Source organism: Pteropus medius, unplaced genomic scaffold, assembly GCF_902729225.1.
Source record: "Pteropus medius unplaced genomic scaffold, Ma_sr-lr_union100, whole genome shotgun sequence".
Taxonomy (NCBI): Eukaryota; Metazoa; Chordata; class Mammalia; order Chiroptera; family Pteropodidae; genus Pteropus; species Pteropus medius.
In genome coordinates, this window is record NW_024351729.1 from 6,694,327 (window position 1) to 6,716,079 (window position 21,753).

A 21,753-nucleotide genomic window follows, 5' to 3' on the forward strand; every position below is an offset into this window, starting at 1 on the left:
TATTGTCCTCTGTATACTATAACAATGGACACATCATTATACATTTGTCCAAATTCACAGGATGTCCAACACCAAGAGTGAACCTTACACCAAACTATGGACTTTGGATAATTACGTAGGTTCATCCATTATAATAAATGGACCACTCTCATGAAGGATGTCGATAATGGGAAAGGCTATACATGGGGGTGGGGAGTGTCTCAGGAAACAAATAGGAAATATCTGTACCTTCCTTTCAATTTTGCTGTGAACCTAAAACTGCTCTAAAAAGAATTAAGTCTTTAAAAAAAGCCAAAGGCTGCCTTCTTTAAAGACCTTCTTGGTGGTCAGAGAACACCAATCATCTCCAAGTGGATAGTAAACCAATCATTTTGGAAGAGCACAGGCATATCCGATATAGAAAGAAAAATTAATATTTTAAAAACTGGGATGAAAGAGGATGCTACTATCCTTTTACTCAAACTTATAAGCGGGCCACAAAACTAGGGTAACCAGACTCCTGACAAGACCTACCTGAGGCATGAAGTGGAGTTCTTTTGGTTACATTGTCTTTCACAAAGATGGATGCGCCCTGATTGACAAGTGCTTCCACACATTCCGTGTGTCCCTTAAAGGCAGCTAGATCCAGAGCGGTGCGGCCTTTCTCATCCCTGATGTCCAGATCGACCAGTGACTGCAGAAGGACTTCCAAGGCTTGATGGTGCCCATTGTAGGCCTGCAAAGAAGAGACCAACGACACAACTGCTTGCTCACCTCAGATCCCACAACCATCTACATAAGGAGCGAAGCATCCAAGGTCAGAGATGGAGACCACTCCAAAGTAAGTACATGTCAGAAAGGTGCTTGGGATAACTATAGGAACGCTGGAAACCAAAGGGTTAGACTGGAAAATGAAAATTGTAACGCACAGAACTCACGGTTTCGTATGAATTCCTTTGTGTTCTTTCTTTTGGCAAATAATATGCCCAAAGGTACTAAATGTATTCATATATTCTTATATTTATATCTGTTGATCTATTAATCTAATATAGACTAGTAGCTGAATGAATTAACATATTCTTATAGCTGTCAGTTCAGTCCTAAACATATTAACATAATCAGAATTTTTTTTTTCAGAAGACTTTTCTGTTAAATCTGGAGGAAAAAGTTACTAAAACCACGTGGACTTCATAATTTAACAGAGGCATACAGACCTTGTTACAGTCCAACATTTTAATTTCTAACCATGTGGCCCTGGGTGAGTTTCTTAATTTCACTGAGAGTTTGTTTCCTCATCTATAAAATGAGAGCAATAAAAGGTGCCTCCCAGGGAAGATGAAAAGAGATAAAATTACACAGGCTTTGCATAATATCTTCTACACTAATGCTTTCTCCTCTCTCCTTTATTTCTTTTACTGATTATAATGAAAACATAGAAACAATTATGGAAATATATTCTATGTACTAGCACCAAGTTCAGACTTATGAGATTCTATGCTATGTTAAGGTTAAGAGGCTTCATACTACTAAAAAATAAAATTAAAAGTGAAAGATTATTTTTATTAAATCTATAAAGTAAAAACTGTATGTGTACACATAAGGCAAAGGATGTTAAAATAAAAAAGAGAAAAAGTTGTAAGGATACAGGGAGGAGGATATTGGAGGAGCAAGGGAGTAAAGAAGGATATAGAAAAAAAAGCCGGTCCCCCGTGTCTTTAGCAGGCAAAGTCTCCTCTTTTGTCTCCTGCACTTTTTATTTTTCTACTGCAGTGATTACTCAAGGCCCAATTTATTTGAAAAAAGGCTTACCACAGACAAAAGACTAATGTTTTTAATATACAAAGAGCTCTTACAAAACATTTTAAAAACTAGAAAAATGTGCAAAGAGCATGAAAAGGCAGATAACACAAAAGGTCAATAAACATTTTAAAAATGTAAATTTTTAAGTTATTACTTTTTAACTACCAGATTGGCAATGATTAAGTTGGTCATGTCCGGTATCATTGAAAAAAGCAATCTTATGCTCTGTTGGTGGGAATATAGATTGGTGGACAAAATTTATCAAAAAAACAAAACAAAAACAACCCACCTACGTTTCAAACAGTACATATAGCATATGACTTCATTTATATAAAAAGCAAATACATCCATATATACACATATCTATGTATGTACATTTCTATATTTCTAGGAAAGATTATAAGAGAAACTGTTAATGGTGGTTACTTCTCGAAATGAGAAGTAAAGTTATGAGCATATGGATTTATTTCACTTTATCTTTCTAAAAATTGTGTGAATTTCTTCCTCTGAGTATATGTTAACAACAATAACAAAAATTAGATTGAAAAAGACTCATAGAAATTAAAAGTACTGATAGGAGTTGTTTTAAAACTTTCTCATTACATGATTTTTGTGAATGATTATGGTTATTATGTATTAAACATATATGTGTATATATATGTGTGTGTATATATATATATACACATATATATAAAACATGAATGCACATGCCGATGAATCCAAAATTTATATCTCAATTCCATCTTCTCTCTTTACTTCTAGACTTGCATATTCAACTACTTATTAATATTTCCACTTCAATGTCTAATATGCATTTTAAGCTTAACATGTCCCAAACCATATTCTTAATTTTCTTCCTCAATCTTGCTCTATCTGCCGCTCTCCCCATCTCAGTAAATGGAAATTGTATTCTTCTAGTTTTTTAGGCCCAAAACTTTGGAGTCATCTTTATCTTCCCTCTTAATCCCAGGGTCGTAGTCCTGCAAAACGGCTCTGGGACCTTGGGGCAAGTGGGTGCTGAAAAATAGCCTTTCCCTACCCCTACTCTCTCTGACCAACCTTGCCGTGCCCTGGTACAGGGATGTGTCTTCTGAGAGGAAGGGGCACCTCTTGCTAGCCACACGGAGGTATCACCAGGTTCTCAGGCCTTTGGCAGGAAAACATGTACCCACATCCCTGTTTAATTCACACACAGGTGCTGTGTGACTAGTTGCAGCTCTCAAGGCCATGATCATCTATCTCTACTTCCAAGCCATGATCATCTCTACTCTTTATTTAAAATGTATGCAGAAACTATCTAGTTTTCAATATACCACTATCTTCTTTTTCTAGGATTATGGCAAACGCTTTCCTTCCCAACCTTGCCCCCCTGCATTCTATTATTGACACAGCCATCAGATGAAATCTTTTAACACCTAAACTGGACATATCACCCCTTGATGAAAACAGCCTATAGCTTCTTCCCTCATTGGTAATAAATTCCCAAACTTTCCATGACCATTTAAGCCCTTAAAATTTGGCCCCCCTCTACCCTGATCAGCACGCACATATCCCCTCACTTCCTCTGTTCCAGACGCACTATCCCCCACTATGGTTAAGTACAAGTATTTCTTCCTCTAGGCCATTTCATCTGTATTTTCTGTTTCTTCTGTATGGAAAGCTCTTTCGCAGAGAGCCACATGGCTTTCCTGGTACCTCTGTTTCAAACAGCACCACATCTGGAGGCTTCCCAGAGTAGCCTCTATAAAATAGCCCTACACCCTACACCTCAACACACTCCAAGACACTCTCCACGCCACTGATTCTGCTTTATTTTATCTGCATAGGGCTTTAAAAAAATTAAATACATTATGTTAAAAACAAAGGTAATAAAAAGGTAATAACAAGAAAAAAATGTAATTACTCATGGTGATGGATGTTCACTAGACTTGTCGTGATCGTTTTTTAACATGTACAAATATAGAATCACCATGCTGCACGCCTGAAACTAACACAATGCTATATGTCAATTCTATATCAATTTAAAAAAGAAAAACAAAACAAAACAACAGGTAGTAAATACTCAACACTTATTGATTCATAATTATTTTACTAGACTTTACAATTATCTATGTTCTTGAGGTTATTTACATCTCTTATACCCATTTGGTGGAAATACCTGTTAGAATGTGCTAGTGCACGTGGGTTCATAGCACTTATTTCCACTTGCTATCTGTTTTATATATATCTATTGATTTGCTTTCTATCTATGACTAAAAGCACTTGCTGTGTGTTGTTCACTGCTGTATCCTAGAATCATGTCTGGCACATAGTAGGCACTCAACAATTATCTGATAAATAAATGAATGAATATAATGACTTATTATCACTTATTAGTATTAATGATAGGAATATATTTTTTAAATAGCACCTATTTATTGATGGCACTATGCTGAGCGCTCTAGCATCTCAATTTAATCTCTAAATACATACTTTTTATAGCTGAAAACACCAAAACAAGCAGTGTTAATTGATTTGTCCAAGATCATTTAGTTAGTTAATGAAGAAGTCATGATTTGAATTCAGAATCTGTAACCACTAAAATCTATGCTTTTAGGGAATGTCTTATAATTTTTCCCAGTATTTCCATTGAATTGACCTTAAATGAAATATTTTTGTCTCTATGTGTAATGGCATGGCACAGAGAGTTGAATAACAAATATTGAATCAGAAACTTAAACCCCTTCTCTAGAAGGCTTAACATGGAGGCAAAGTGACTCGAGCAGAGCTATGAAGGAAGAAGATTTAATCTGGGCTAACTTCTAGACTATTGCTCTTTTACCACACACAGTGCCTTCCTTGAGGCAGGAAAATAAATTCCTGTATGTCTACTTTTCCGATCTGTATTTGCTATGCAAACCATAACCGCATAGGATCGTAAGCCTTTAGTCTAATTTAAATTCTGAAGCAACAGGTAACTTGTATTGAACACTTGCTCTGTGTTAGGCAGTACTAGACATGTAGCACCTTATTTCATTGTCACAGCAACCCATGGTTTCAGTACTACTGTTGTCCTCATTTTACCCACAAGAAGAAGGACAGAGACATTACCTAGCCCTTCCACAATCACACAGCCTCACGAGGTGGAGCTGGGAATCAAAGGCAGACCAGTCAGACCCCAGAGCCAGAGCTGTGGCCTTTTCATGAGCTCCTATGGAAAGGGTGCAGCAAAGCCGAATGGTATATGTTTCTTTAACTTTTTATTATAGGAAATTTCAAACTTATGCAAAGAAGATAGGATGGTATTATGAATTGCCATATTCCCATCATCCAGTTTCAGCCATTATCAACTCAGGCTATAGGTGATTTTAAGCCAACTCAGTGCACCTATCCTCTGTGAAGGGCTGTGGTAACAAGAGCACCTACATCAGGGTGTAAATCAGTCTATCTCACTTTACCCTGGGCTTGATTCTGTGGCTCATTTGAAATTTAACTTTGCATAACACTTCCTCTCATTTTAAATTGTAGTGGGAATAACTGATTCAGCTTGTGCAGAAATCCTGATTTCACACCAAAGGAAGTGACTCCACATGGATAATAGCAGGTTCCGGGTGCTATTTGCATATGTTGTTTCCTTCAGTGCCAGTTACTACTATGACAAAGATAGTAACACTTTAATTTCTGTTGATATGACTTAGCCTAGGAAAATAGAATCAGCAGCTTAAAAATTGCATGTATATCTACAAAGTATGATGGCTAACATATTTAGATTCAATAAAGAGAAGACACATGGGAAAGAGAAAAATCCTCAGGAAGCTTGCGTGGAGGTATCAGCATTGTTCAGCAAAGCAGAGTCACATAAGAGGGCACTTAAGTTAGATGCAACATAAGAATTTTCCTCCTCTAAAAGACTCCTGCATTTTCTCCTTTAATTCTCAAGACAAGAAATAAATCCATTAGTGTGTGAAAATTAAAGAAGCTTAATATAAAAATAAAACAGTGTAAATCCTGAATTAATTAGAAAAGCTTCAGAATTCCAATGCTTATTTTCTTCTCTACCAGGTGCTTGAAAATTCTCTTAAAGACAGAAAGATTGAAAGTCCAGATTTTCCTATAGAATCCCTCTTGCTTTTTCCTCTAGTCTAGCTTGAAACTCTTGAATTTAGTATATGGAATACTCTACAGAATTGAAGACATACAACTCTGTATACTAGGCTTCATGGGTAATATAAGGGGAATAATAAAGGTGACCTTGATTATACAAGAACTTTTATTTACCTTCACATTTTACAGCTTAACCCTATTAAAAAAACTCCCATATCATATGGAATTCTGTTTTATGGTTAAATGCATGATTTTTGTCTTTAGGCAGTTATATGGTTCTTGGAGCATATAAAAAAATATGATAAAGCTTCAAACTCTAGAATAGATTCAGTTGGTCAGGAAAGGAGACCTTTCGCACATTAATGGTACATGACGAAAATTGTCTTATTTTTCCTTCTATTCCCATCCTAAACCAGGTGTTTAGTAGGTAATTCCACAAATAACTACTGAAATAACTAAAGGAGTAAGTAATCACACAAAAGAACAAATATGCTGGTTTAAAAAGGATGTCATATTTTGGCTTTTAATAGATAACCCAGTTTAAGCCTTCACCAGAGGTAGAAAACATTTTAAATTTATTTTACAAAATTCTTTTTAAAAATCTTGTTAGGTAACAAGTGTTTGTAAAACATGATTACTTTCTTTGAACTTTTTAGATTGGAACTGAGGGCAATGAGGAGAAAGAATATGGGATCTCAACAGAATGCATGAAACAATGGGTCCATCTGGAATTCTCGACAGCTGGAGCCTTTCATTTGCATAGCCTTGTTCCTTGATTTAATTTTTTCAAGAGTTTGAAATGCTTATGAAATCCACTGGGTTGGTAACCCTGGAGACTTGAATCATTCAGGCAGAAAATGGTAACTCAAGGCAGGTCAGGTATCTTGTGGCAGTCAAGGTTTGAGGGCATCTGGTTCCATTTCATTGCTAGAATACTCTCATCTAAGAAATAATGTGCCTTGGGTTTTTATAAAATTAATTGCTACAGAGGCCCCTGGAGAGGCTGATGGGCATACTTGTATAGTTCTTGAAGCAAATAGTATTTTTTTTAAAAAAAGTATTAGCACTTAGAGGGCAAGAATAAAATTGTTTTCGAATTAACCCACTGCCATCACTCTGGTCAAAGTCATCATCATCATAGCTGACCTGGCTGTCTTGCTTCTGCTTTTGCTCTTATAATTTAAACTCAAAACAATCTTTAAAATGAAAGTCATATCATATCATCTGTGTCCTTAAAATTCTCCAAATGGTTTCCTATTTTGCTCAGGATAAAAGTTGAAGTTCTTATAACGGAGTACAAGACCCTCTATGATCTGCCGAAGCCCTCCTCCGACTCCCTGCCCCCTCCACAACATGTCAGACCTCATCTCTTACCACTGTCCTGCTCCAGCCACAGTGGTTTTCTGGCTTTTCTGGTTACATGCCATGTATGCTCTTACCCCAAGGACTTTGTGCTTCTATCTAGAACACTCTTCTGTCAGATACGAACATGGGTAGCTCTCCAGGTTTCTGTTCAAATGTGAGACTCTACGGTATATAAAATGGCACCCCATCTGCCACCTCAATGCTCTCTATCTCACTGATCCCGTTTATAGCACTTGCAACACTTATCACCATCTGTCATGCTTTATATTTACTTGCCTATTGTCTTTCCTAGACTGGAAACTCTACAAGGACAGAGGCTGGGTTTTGTTTATTGCAACATCTCCAGCTCCTAGAACAGTGCTTAGTACATACACGGTCAGTATATGTCAAATGAAAACATAATATTAATGGTAATAATGGTGAAGATGAAGCTAGCTAATTGCACAAATGTGCCAGGCACTATTCTAACTGTTTTATATGCATCACCACATGTCATCCCCGCAATGGCCCTATGATAGAGGTTCTGCTATTCTCCTCATATTGTGGGTGGAGAAGATTGGTGGCTGGGACCTCATCTCTCTGTATGTACTTCCTAGGCCCCAGCCAGCTACAGATCTACCAAAGCCCAAGTCTTTCCAATGATATCACACCACCCTGTCTTTATATGACTGGGCTTAACAGAGCACCTGGCACACAGTAAGAACTTTTTAAAAATGAGCGGTGATAGAATTTTTGGAAAGTAAGGAAGTCTCTTCTCAGATTAGTAGTAGACTCGGCAATGCAATCAATCCCACTATCAAAGGTTATAAGGAGTCTATCTCAGATAACCTTTGAAATAGGTCTCTCTAGGGGCAGCTAGTGCTGTTTTTGAACCTTCAGCTTTGGGGTAACTTCCCCAGGTACAGCAGGTGGTTGGGCAGAGATTTCAGGGAGTAAGTTTTAGAGCACCCTATACTAAAAGTCAACTGGAATGAATTACTTTACATATAAGTATCCCACTCTCTATCTACCTTGTCCATTCTAATTCCACCTCCAGGAACAAAGATTTATGCACATTTTAACCTGATTTCAGTGGACTCAAAATGTGTGTGTGTGTGTGTGTGGGGGTGCAGTAGATGTGGTGGTGGGTGTGACAGAGGGTGGCGAGCACGTTGTCAACAGGGGTGCTCGTGAGTAGGTGGGGAGACCGACAATGGAGGGAGGGCTCCATGCAGTGTGACTGGTTCATCCCAACCCTGTGGGATGACCTTATCCCCTCTCACCTTGCCTGAGTGCTTATGTATGCCCATTAATAAAACACTGTTCTGTGCTCTCTAAAACGTCCATCTCAAATTTCATCAGAATGACATTAAAGAAATGCTTATATATGCATGATATTAAGTGAAATGCCATAACAGTTAAACACAGAGACCCAGCCCCTTTCCACTCTTCCCAGCTTCCAGCCTCTGGATATAGCCAAGCACCATCTTTGTGGCTGTGGGCTGAGGATTTTCAATTTAGCAGCACCTCGGGCAAGTGAGTAGCTGTTGCTGGGTATGGCTGCCAGTTGGATAGATTCCTAGAGAAAAGCTACTGACTGCTAACCGTTAGCAGGGCATTATCTGAGGTAGAGTGGTGGGTGAGTTACCAGCTTGGTCCCCCACATGGAGAGTTTAGGGTTCATCACGCTGAGTAGCTGCATTTCCCTGCAATTATTGGGATATGGAGAGAAAGCTGGTGACAGAATAACTCTTCTTCTCCTCCTTCCCAGATCTCACCCAGTATAAGAATCATAGCCTGTGACATCCTCTGAGACCCTGATTTCAAGTCCAGGCAGAAAGAGTAGAGTTGCAGTTATGCATGTGCTCATCCTGCTCTCACAATTTGTGCTTAAATAGCCCATAAGTTTTTAATTGTACTATTAAAAAATCTGGTATTTGATAGGTTGAATACTTGTGTATTGCTGTCTATAAATCTCTTAAATTGAAATGCTTTCTTTGAATTTCTTCAGCTTATTGATTTAACTATTAGATAATAACTTTAAAGATGGTTAAAGGTGTAACAATCATTTATTAAGTGCTCTGTGGTAAAGGCTTTATGCACACTATCGCTTTTTCTTTGCTTCCATTTTACAGATGGGGAAACCACGGCTCAGACAGAGTAAGTAATGTGCCTAAGGCCACAAGTGGGTGCAACTGGGATTGGAACTCGAGGCAGTCTTCTCTCCACAGCCGGCATATTTGCCTAGATACTGTTTTATTATTAGTTCTTACTGCATTACTATGCTTTTATTTTAAGGTAGCCTAGTTTTAGGAATGCTTAGGTTCTTTTTGTAAACAGTAAAGCTGCCCACAGCATCTTACTTACAGCCAAATGGAGTGGACTCTTGGTAGCACCGGAATCTGATTCTTCAAAACCATTGTTGGTTCTTTCCAAAAGCTGCAAAGACAGAAAGAAAACAAGAGTACATAAGTGCAATTTGTAAAAGGAATCCTACTTTATGGATCCTGGTGCTGGCATAGATGAGAAAGAAGGTTTCAGAAATATGCAACTTATCAGCAGTATAAGAAATCCGATGTAGCATATCCAAACCAAATATGCTAACTGAACAGTTCGACTTCTAGATCATTTCAGCATTTGCTATTCAAAAAGAACTTTCATACTTGAAAATATGCTCAGCCTCACTAATCTAGAAAAATAATTCATGTTATATCCATTTTTTATTCACCAAATGGGAGCAATGAAAAAATTACAATACCCAGTGTTTATTCCATTATCAAACACACATTTACTGAACACAGTATTGTAAAAGACATATGAACTTCCTGTTCTCATGGAGCTTACATTCTAGAGAGGAAAAGGATAGTCAAACAAATAAATACACAAATAAGAAAAAATCTGGTACTGATATGTGCTATCATGAAAATAAAATAAGGTGATAAGATATGAAGTGACTGGGAAGTTACTTTACAGCTGATGGTTAGGGAAGGCCTCTCCATGGAGGTGACAGTTAAAATGAGACCTGAATAATAGAAGAATTAAAGCAAGTAAAGGTGAGGCAGGAGAGTATTCTGGGAGGAGGGAGTAGTCAATGCAAATTCACTAACTGGGGATGAACATGGTGAGTTCAAAGGACAGAAAAGATAGCGTGACCAGGGCATGAGGTTGGCAAGAGTAACAGGAATAATAAGGAGTCTTGGTAAAAAAAAAAAAAAAAAAAAATTATTAAAACTTATCTGGGCAAAGAAAAAAACCACACAAATAAAAAGAGAAAGAAAAAAAGAAAAGCTGGAAAATGAGATGTCTATAGGGGGCTTTGAAAAGCTCCAATATATTTCTTGGAATCTAGAAGTTCACCCACATTCTTAGGTCTGTGCATATAACCACATATACTCAGGAAATAAATGTCACTAAAGGAATTGATTTTAAAAAAATAACACCTTTCTGGGCAATTTGTGCATACATATGACCCTAAGAATTAATTCCCAATAAATATTTACACAGCACACAATGACACATGTAATGTATAAAGAAATTCATTCACTCAACAAATGTTTGATGAATGATCACCAATGTGCCCACACACTGTTCCATGCACCGAGGATTCAATAAATAGTATATTAAGAAATTCATTTTCTCACAGGGGGTGGGCAGAAAATAAAAGAAAGAAGTTTAATAGTTACTTAGAAAGTGGTAGGTGCTACAGGAGAAAAATAAAACAAAACAGAGGAGAGTTTGGAGGGCTGGAGGGGAGGTCAGTTTGCAACTTTAAGTAGGGTGATTAGAGAAGGTCTTATTGAGCAGGTGATGGCCAAGCGAAGTCTTGAGGGTGATGAGAGAGCCTTGTGCATATCTTGGGAAGAGCATTCCAAGCAGAGGGGCTGGCAATTGCCAAGTCCCTTGGGGATAGTTATGCTTAAGAACACCAAGGAGGTGGGAGTGAAGTGAGTAAGAATGACAATGACAGGAAAGAAAATCACAGAGATGGTGGCAGTGGGGGTGGTGGTGTCAGAAAGAGCCTTCTGAGTTGTTGTAAGTAAGGATTTTTTTTTTCTTTTCTTTTTTTACTTTTATTCTGAACGAGATGGAATTTCACTGGAGTGTTTTGAGCAGAGGTATGACATGTTCTAACTTTTCGGGAGGGTGCAGAGACTGTTGATGAGCTGGGGCAATAGTCCAAGAGAGGAATAACAGTGGCTTGGATCAGCAGGGAGCAGTGGGGGGATGGAGAGAAGCAGTTGAGCGATGGATATTTTTTGAGATAGAATAAACAGGATTTGCTGATGGACTGAATGTGAATGTAAGAGAAATAAAGAAGTCACAGATGACTCCTGGGATTTTTGTCCTGAGCAAATGGAAGAATGAAGCTTCCATGAACTGAGATGGAGATGACCATGAGTGGAATATAAATACTGGGAAAGAGCAGAAGTTTGACATGTTTTTAAAGCAGCCAAAAGTACATGATAACCAGGCAGCTGTTGGATGCATGGATGTAGAGTTCAGGGTATTCAAAGCCATAAGACTGGATGAGATGAGCAAGGGAGTAAAATAAACAGAGAAAAGACACTGAATCCTGGAGCACCCAACATTAACAGATGGAGAGACGAGGAGGAACCAACAAGGAGACTTAGACTGTGAGCTAGAAGGAATACCAGGAGAACATATACGGTTCTGGAAACCAAGTGAAGAAGGAGTTTCAATGAGAGAATAAATAGCCACGCCAAAAGTCCTGACAGATCAAGTAAAATGGGGCCTGAGAATTGACCATTGGGTTTAGCAACATGGAGGCTATTAGTGACTCCACTGGGAGCAGTTTATCAAAATACTATTCATATGAAAAAAAATAGCAAAAAAAAGTAATAGCAAAAAATAATAATAATAGCAGTAGGGATGGGTTAAATAAACTGTAGTGGTATATATCACCCCTTATGATAAATTTCCATCTTTATATTGCCTTTAAGTTCTTCTTTGCATAATGATGCATCTCAAAAGACCTCAAATTCAACACCCAAAGCCTTGACGTGTGGTGAATGTGGTGGCGCTCAATGTCCACTCTGGCCTCCTGACTGTTGGGTGTGAGCTGCCCTACACTGCAGAGGTTAGACAGCTAAAAACTACAAGTTCCCAGACTCCCTTGAACTAGGGTTCCAGATGTGATTTAAGTTCTGCCAATTAGATGCCCTAACCTGAAATTTTAGAGACAGAAGTGAGCAGAGGACATCTCTGTGATTTCTAATGGTGAGCACGGTTGTAGAAACTTTTGTTCATTTGTCTTTTAGCTTCCTTTGTACAGGCTACTGACTCAGTGAGAGTAGAGAAGCAAAGCCAGGGATGTAGGGCACTCATTTTTTTTTTGCCAGTGCGGATCAAGCAGATGCTGCGTGGCTCTAGGGCCAATAGCAGTGGCAGTGACAAGCTTGTCACTGTACGTCAGCTAGGACAATCTGTTTATGGAGCAACCATTCCGGTAGTGGCTTTCTGATTCCCTGTCTCCCTGATCATGGGAAGGGCAGCCATCCAGAAATAAGTTAGGACTTATTGACCTCTTATTGACCTCCCAACAATCTTGAAAACACCTATTTTTAAAAATCTTTTTCAGCTATTTTGCTAGCATGCTTTCTGTTTCCTTCAAATGAAACCTGATTCAAAGAATAATACAGATTATTGTAGAAGTTTTCTTAATGAGGGTGGTGAAGGGGAAATTATACTAGAAAGCAAAATTTTCTAAAATCTACTTTACTCATTTTTCTCCCTGAAAGTTCCAAAATCGTCAAGTGGAAAAAAGAAAACATTTTAAAACTGTATATGTGGAAAGATACCATTTTCAATTTTTTTTAAAAAAAATATGTATTATCATGACTATATATACAGGGGGGAAAAAAAACAGAAAAACATACTCTAAAATGTTTAACTCAATAACCTGAAAGTGGGATTATAGATTATTTTTATTTTCTTCTTTATCTTTCCTGGTTTTTTTTTTTTTTTTTGCAGTGAATGTATACTTTTTATTATCAGAAAAACACCAAAGCTATTTCTATTTGGAACAAAGCTACCAATCTTCCTTTTCATTTAATAGAATAATGTCCACAGACCCCCAGATAGGCCCAGAACTCCTTTCTAGTCAATGCACGTGGAACGAACTGTTTGGATTCTTTGGTAGATCAAATAATGGTCTAAAATTTACTATCTAAAAGCACACAATTTCAAGTTTGCAAATAATAGAATGTGAATAATTACATTGGAAGTATGAGCCATTTTATGTTTGTTTTTATTAGTGTGAGAATAGAATTGGGAACTTAAACAATCTATGGTATGTTGAAATAATGAGAACGAATTTAATTTTAACTTCAAAGCAAGTAATCTTAAAACCAATCTGCCTTACATAGTTGAAATAAAAGTAGCCTTAACTGCTTGAAAAGGCTAGAAAACAGCTGTTCTTTGCTTTGTTTTGCAACATTATCACCTGCAAGACTTCCTGGAATTGACAGTGTGTACACCAAATCCTGTCCTAGAATGAACTTTTAATCAAAGGAACAAAAAGCCATTTCCACCATTATCACAAACATGATGAACAGAGGCAACAAGACAATATACTCTTTATAGCCAGAAATTAGGCATATTCCCTGAACATTAGTTATAGAATATTATTTTCCACACATGTACTTTGATCATACAAATAGCACGTGATGTTTTACTTCAATCATTCACCAAATATGTGCTGAATATCTCTGTGCAGAACCCTGAGTCGGAACCAGGACTCAACTATGCAGCGAACGGATATGGTTGCTGACCCAAGAGAGCTTAGAGACTAATGGGGAACCCATAGAAGTAAATGGGTAATGAAATCAGTGAGGCAAGAACTAGGATGCAAGAAGCTATGGAAACACAAACAGGTACCCGATATGACCTTGGGGGTAAGAGAAGACTCCTCTGTAAAGGAAGATCTAGCCTGAGCCCTAGACTATAGGAGTCAGCGAGACAGAGAGAAGAGAATTTCCAGGTAGAAGGAAGAGCATGTGAGAGCAGTGATTACAACAAATTTGAGACACTTTATGTTCAATAAGACCAGAGTAGCATATAGGGGTGAGAAAAGAATGAGGAGCAAAGATGCTGGAAATGTAGGCAGAAGATAGGCTGAGTATAGGGTGATCATGTCATTATTGTCCAACCGAGGGCATTTTTGATAGTGATAATTGTGCTGGGACAGCAGCTACAAACCAAGACATCAAATCAGGGTAATCATTCAGAGTCACTGAAGTGCTTTAAGCAGGGAAGAGACATGATCATGATAAGATTCTTGGGGTTCATGAAACTCACTCTGGCTGCAGTGTGGGAAATGAATTGCAGTGGTGCTGGGGGTGGAGACTCCAACCCTAGGAGCAGGGAGATGAGTTGGGATATTTCAACTATGGGATTTCTAAACTGTGAATGACTGAGTTGGTAAAAACTGATGGCGGCAGTAGAAATGGAAGGAAGTGGGTGTATTCAGGAGCTTCACTCACTCTTTCATTCATTCATTCCACAATTATTTATTGAGCACTGTGCTAGCTGCTGAGGTTTTCAATTCTAAAATGGCCCCTATCCACATGAAACTTATAGCCTAGAAGGTATAATAGACACCATTCATTGATTAAACAGTGGGAGAAAGGGAAAGGATAGAATCAAGGATGATACCCAGTTTTCTAGCTTTGATAACAGGGTGAATGGCGATGCTTTAAGATAAAAAACAAAGAGAAGATGCAAGATCAGGGAAAAGAAAGATGTGTTGAGTTTTAGTGTGAGGTGCTGCTGGGACATTCAAGAGATGTCCAGTGGATAGATGAATATAATGTTAGATGAGAGATCTGGATTAGAGTAATGGGTTTGGGAATCATAAGCAAGAGCTGATATATAAAGCCCCCATCATGGATGAGACTGCTCAGGGAGAATGGGTAGTGAGAGAAGGGAAAAGGGCGTGAAGGCTAAGCCTCAGGAATCCCCAGAATTAAGGGGGCTTCTACCTCTCTGTTCCCTCATCAGAGCCCCCTTTACAGACTCTCAGAGAGACTCTCAGAGAGACTCTCAGAGAGTCTGTAAAGGGGGCTCTGATGAGGGAACAGAGAGGTAGAAGGAAAACCAGGAGAGCGAGATGATGAAGGTGGTGGTGGTGGTGGTGATGGTAAAGGAAGCAATGATTATCATGATATGATGGTAGTAGTGGTGATAAATGATGATAATGATAAAGATTCTCGCTGATAACAGTCAAAAGTTATTAAGCATTTACTATGAGCCAAGCATTCTACTAAGAGTCTTACATGGATCACCTCAGTCTATCCTCAAGTAATCCATTAAGTGATCTGCTCAAGTTCATACACCCCATAAAGGACAGATCAGGGCATTGAACTCAGGTCTAACCCAAAAACCAGGTCATTTACCACACACAACAATGCTGAAACTTTTACCTGATATTTTAAGAAAAGCAGCAGGGATGAGGGTTAAAAACAAGGAGATATTTTTAGTTTCATTTTTGAAGTATATGGGTCTTTTTATGTCTCTAATTTCAACAATTTCCTTTAATCTTTGAGATTTTCTTCTTCATTTCCTAAGGAGTAGTGAGAACTCAGTTACATAGCAGTCACAGGGGACAGTACTTGGAATCTAGCTCCCCTGAGTGGTCCTCTTCCTTCAGTGATTCTTCTTTGTTAGCTAAGAAGACAATGTGAAAAAGTGGGGAGAAAAGCAATTTGCAAATCTTTCAAAACTGACACACTTAGACTTTCTAACTTGACTTTCTAATTTAAAAGTTAGTTCTAAATATATCAAGTCCAAGGGATGAAGCACTGCTCAGATACTCTACTCTGCAGAAATGTCTCAGCAGGGAATATGGGAGCCAGAGAGAGCCAGATAACTCATACCATGACTCATTGCACAAACTCATAATTTAGCCTGTGGTCTGCAGTATTACTGGGGGAAAAAAAAAAGCATTGTTCTATAGAGATCAACCTCAAACTACCTTGTCAAAATCAGAAATGAAATGTCTCTTTTGAAACATAGTTATAGCTAAGAACACATGCCAAAGAAGCAGCAGTGTAAAAAGCAATGAGTTGTGCACATAAAGCTTATAGTTATAAATCAAAGAATACAATTTTATATGTATAATATAAAGCAAACTCACTATAACTTTCTTTTAAGACTCAGGCTTATCATCAACATTTACACAATCCATGTATTCACATGCTAGTTTTCACACTGAATTTCACTCAAATCTAATGTACACAACTAGTATGTTACCATAGGCTTCTATTGGCACAATAAAAAATTTACACTCATTTCAAGGATCAACTTGGTCCTCTGCCTAAACAATCTGTTAAAATGGCTGCTCTAAGAAAGCCTTTATCTGGACTACTTAGTCTTACTCCTTGTCATCTCCTAAATCCTAGATTTGCTTCTTTTCTCAATTGATCAATCATTTATGAAGCTTATATGTAGAGCGTAGCACTGCTTGACCTCATTTCCTCCCCTACAACCTCCTCCCACCTTGCATTTGCCAAGGCTCTCTTGGGTGAAAAAACCAGAAGGTGTGGAATTAAAGCCATATACAACCCCACAAACTTGTGAAGATGGGTGCCTGAAGTGAGAATTGAGAGGAGGAAGCAAGGGTGAGAGCAAGCAGACTTTTCAATGAACTCTCTGGTTCAACCAGGCTGGAGTGGGGTAGAGGGCAGACATGCTCTATAATTTGAGAGGGCCCAAGAAAATGATTGTATTTGAGATTATAACAATTTATAGGACATATTCTGAATCTGGAGGGTGTTTCCACAGGATTTGTGGGCTCACACAAAGAACATCTCAAGGTCCTGCATTTAAAAGCCACAAAGGTAATGAAGGCCAAGTTTAAGGCTCTTTCTCTACAAAGTGAAACTGTGATAACAAAATCAAGACTAAATATAAGCTCAATGGTAAGCCAACTGGCCAAGGGGTTAACAAAACAGCAATCTTATCTCAAATTGTGCGGAAGCACATAAATATTACACTTGAACTGAAAACCCCAGTTTTATAAATAGTATAGATTATGACTGGCTATTTAAAAACATAGCAGGAAAAAATTCAGAGACCTCAAGCTGATCTAAACTAGTTTTTAAATGTGCTATTTAAGAAAGCAGAAAGCAAGTATGGTTCAGACTGTGAAAATGGAAACATGTAGCCAGTGGGTCTGTGAGGTCACCCTCTCTTGTTGGTTCTGGTTAGACTCTGACTACATGGCTAGTTTCCACAAGTTAGGAGGGAAAACCAATCAGAAAATATCCATAGGGACCATGTGAAGGAGGTGCTCTGAGAAAAGGTATAAAAATGGACTTATTTATCTTTTAGCAGTGAGGATAAAGGACATTTATGAGTCCTCAAGACAGTGAAGGGTTGGGAGCAGGCCAAGGCCTCTGGAAAGTTGGCACCTCCGTCAGAAAGTCTATTTTACATTCCACTTGTCTGTGCTTGAGAATGAAATGGTATTTGGGCAACCTCAAGGCCACCCCTGAGTCAAGTGTGCTGTGACTGGCTCTGGCTCAGTCCAGAAGAGGAGCTGGGTTTGTAGAAGTTTCAGACCACCCATTCTGTGTCAATATGCTCCATTCGGAGGATCCCAGGGGCCCAGGATAGGGCTCAGAGGATCCCACAGATCTTGTAGGCCCACAACTGACGTGTTCTAGGCTACACTGGACCTCAGTGGATCCCAGTGCTTTGGGCCGAGCCCAAAATAAACTAGCTTCTCAGTGATGGCACATCAATAACAGCAGTCACTATCTGTTGCTCATGATTCTGCTCACACCCCTTCACAGCTATTAGAAAAAGCTGTCTTGCCTGAAATTGTTATTAACTACAATTACTGGAAACTCAGTGGTTTCTAGAAATGTATGAATCTAATCTAATTTCTGCCCCTCCCCCACCAATTCCATAAGTAAGAAACCATTAACTTTCTACATTTGTGTAAATCACGGTCTATGCAATTTAAAAGGAGATAACAAAAATTAAGGAGGGTGCTACTAGAAGCTGAGCTAGATTAAGTTTCTATTTCTTCTTGGGAGCTGATTTTGATTACTCTGCTTATCTCCTCCCTCCAGTGTGTATTCAGTGCCTGGTAATTTCCTTGCCAATTAAAAGGCAGAAGAGCCTGTAGTATGTGTAAGGAAGGCTAATGAAACCTGCTGTGAAGATAAAGCCAAATGCAAGATGTAAAATGCATGGTGTTCAAAACTACCTTGCAAGAGCCTTGAAAATGTTTATATACTTTGACCCATAAACCTACTTCAGAGACTCTAAAGAAAGTTTAAGCTCAAAGCCATTTAATAGTGAAAGAGTATAAACAACCTACATAGTAAAGAATGCCCAAGTTATGGCTGATCCAATAATTGAACATTATTTAAATTTTAAATGTTTACCAAGAATTCTTAATTTCCATAACATTTATGGGGAAAAAAAATCAATGTACAGAATTGCATATTTAACATTATCTCATATATAAAAAAAATATATATGTGAGGAGATTGGAAGGAAATATAACCAAAAGGCCAATAATGATTGCTTTGGGGTGGTGGGACTATGGGTATTTGATTTGTTTCCACTTTTGTACATATTCTAAACTTTCTACAACAAATATAGATTAGTCTAGCAAAGAATAAGATAAATTTCTATTTAAAAGTGAGGTGGTTGAACCAAATGATTTCCAAGGCCCCTGACTACATTCTGCATTGTATCCAGACAAAACTTAAGGGGTCAGTGTTTTCATGAGCATAAGTATATCTTTATTAAAGCAATAATATCATTCTGGCTAGTATTATTGTTGGTTGAGTGCATTCCTTTAAGGACATTAAATTGCAAATTCGTTAGGGGCAGGTACTACCTATGCCATATAGTAGGCATTCAATAAATGTTTGTTGAATTTAATTTAAATCTGATAAATGACTGAGAGAGCATTCATGGAATTAATTATAGGGTATAACACTTCTGTTTACCTGTTTTGACACTGCGGAACTATCAAAAACATTAGTAGTATCTTACATTTTGAACGGATTTTTTTCCCCTTATAAAAACAATTTGAATAACATATTTATTGCTACATTTAAAAACCAACTAACCAACCAACCAAACCAACCAGCAAAACAAACAAATAAACAAACCTGACTTTTCACAGAACATGGTCTTGTAAATGAAAAATGCTCTAGGATAAGTGTCTTTCTAAACCATAATGTCAGTTTACTGTTATGAGTCATATAACTCATCATGAGGTGACCCTCTGATATTCTGTCATAAGGAAGTAAAGAACACTAATATCAAATTAAATTTTGATATGATTGATGGACCACACTACAAAGAAGGTCAGGTACTAGTAAAAGAATTCCAAACACATTTTCTGGTTGTACACACCTAAATCAGTCCAGGAAAAGCCAGATTATATGTTTTTGAAATAACAGTATGATTCTTTTCATCCTGTCATAGGCATTCCAGATGAGGAAGAGCATTAAGATTAATTCAGAAGAAATAAATCTTTGGGGTTAAGGCACCATGGTTACTGAAAACACAAGGACTGATCAAGGCTGGAAGAAGCCAAAACTGATTACAGAGGGGACACTGAATTTGGTTTCATTTTTTTGTGTGGGTGGTGAGCCAAAATAGGGAAGGAGACAGGATAGAAAACAGATATCTGAAAAGGGTCCCTATGAAAATCTGAGGGAACACAAAACAGGCTGCAGCCACTAGCAAATTCTAGAAGCACCAACCTCAGGTACAAAGTATATGCCTTGGTTGCTGATACCAACAGAGCATGCCTTGGGGCACCCTTAACATATCTACAGGGACGTGATTATGAGTGCCGTGGGTCCTCTTGGATCTGGCAACAATTGTTGCAAGGAAATTTCAGTACAACAAAAAACTTTGGCTATTCCCTTGATATTCATAGCAAAGCAATTAGGCTACACCATACCTATTTACTTCCTGAATTTTGCAGGTAATTCAAAAGTTAAGTTCTCTCTTCTATATCAGCAGGGAGTTCAATGTATTGGTGTATTCTATCAGTAGAAGAGTCACCTGATTCTCTTTTGCTCTTTTTCTCTTTAGATCCCTGTATTGTGTGTGTGTACGCGCATGAGAAAGAGAGAGAGCGAGAGAGAGCGAGAGAGAGCGAGAGCGAGAGCGAGAGCGAGAGCGAGAGCGAGAGAGAGAGAGAGAGAGAGAGAGAGAGAACAGGGGAGAGGAAGACAAAAGCAAAAGTTCTGTGTTAATTAACTGTTAACATACATTGGTAATGTAAGTTTAGGAAAAAGAGTAAGAGAGATAAATATCAAGCGGTACTATGGCAATGAGGATAATTCTGTGTCCTTTTAAAATCATATTGAGGCATTGTTTTAACAGGTCCTCCCAAGGATCAATTTTTAGTATAGTGTTAATTAAGGACTCAGTCTCTATGAACTTACATGTTAACTTGTAGATTTGCTTCCAGCAGAGATACACATTATTTCTGTGTGGGAGAAAAGATAAGTCCAGAGCTTATAAGCTCATTGCCCTTTAGGACACTAATCTTAGTTTTGTATCTCACCTAGCCATCTTATTCTAATATTACTTCATTAAGGTGCCTATAAATGCTCTATTCCTCAAATGCTCCTTAAATTAGATTTAGCATATTATGAGTTCCATAAGTTAAAAACAATCTTCAATACACATTGTTCTTCTTTTTGTACAAGTCTTGTTTAAATTTTTTGAGACGTATACGTTGACATCACCCATCAACTTCAATCAACTCAAGCCCTCAGAAGGCTTAATACCTTCAGAAATGCCTATAACAGTCTCTTCCTCTCAGTGTTGTTCCACAATTGACTTTTTTTTTTTTTTTAACTTTTATTAGCATTTGTTTGATGCTGAATTTACTCCCAGGCCATAAGTTTTTGTTTCTTCAGTTTCTCCTGGGATCTTTTTCTTCTGTGCAACCTCATTTTCCAGCTTAGGAACAATCTGCTCTTTTTCAGTGAGGATCCTCTCAGTGTGGCAAGGGGAGCTCATGTAGGGGTTAATCCTCCCACGAGCTCTGTCAGCTCTGTGCCACATCGTGGAAGCTCTGTTCACCTTGGACGTGCTCAATGACTAGAGAATCTCCATCCAAACCCTTACATTCAGCATCGTTCTCTGCATTTTTAAGCACATGCAGTAACAGTTTTTTTGGGCCACCGACCCTGCATCCAATCTCACTTTTGGCCTGAAGTTGGCACACCCACCAACTCCACAACTGTAATGACAGAATGGCACACATTGCTTCTGTGAAGAGACATCCTTCAGATACTTGGTGGCTTTTTAGACATGCATGCCCTCAATGGCCTGGGCAGCTTCATGGGTGCTCTTCAGATGAACACAAAGATTTGAATCTCTTGATTTGCACGATTTTGTGGGATTTTCTGGGTCAAGTGAATAGTGAACCATTTTCAGAAGTCACCTCAGGCTGCTTACAGGAAGAGCCACAGTTGACTCTCTTCGTGGGAACACTGAGAGAACTTGAGAAGGTGCCTTCCTCTCCTTCCAAAGGAA

General features: G+C 38.2%; 1 protein-coding gene across 4 annotated transcripts in view; it reads right to left on the reverse strand.

Moving 5' to 3' along the window:
* Window positions 1-21,753, reverse strand: part of ANKRD44 (ankyrin repeat domain 44) — a 277,127-nt gene that overhangs the window by 25,211 nt on the left and 230,163 nt on the right. For all 4 annotated transcript variants that reach the window (XM_039844326.1, XM_039844324.1, XM_039844328.1 and 1 more), the window contains exons 17-18: window positions 9,574-9,645; window positions 514-715 (exon numbers count right to left, since the gene is read on the reverse strand). In XM_039844326.1, coding sequence (XP_039700260.1) covers window positions 514-715; window positions 9,574-9,645 — 274 coding nt within the window. The remainder of the gene's footprint in view (window positions 1-513; window positions 716-9,573; window positions 9,646-21,753) is intronic.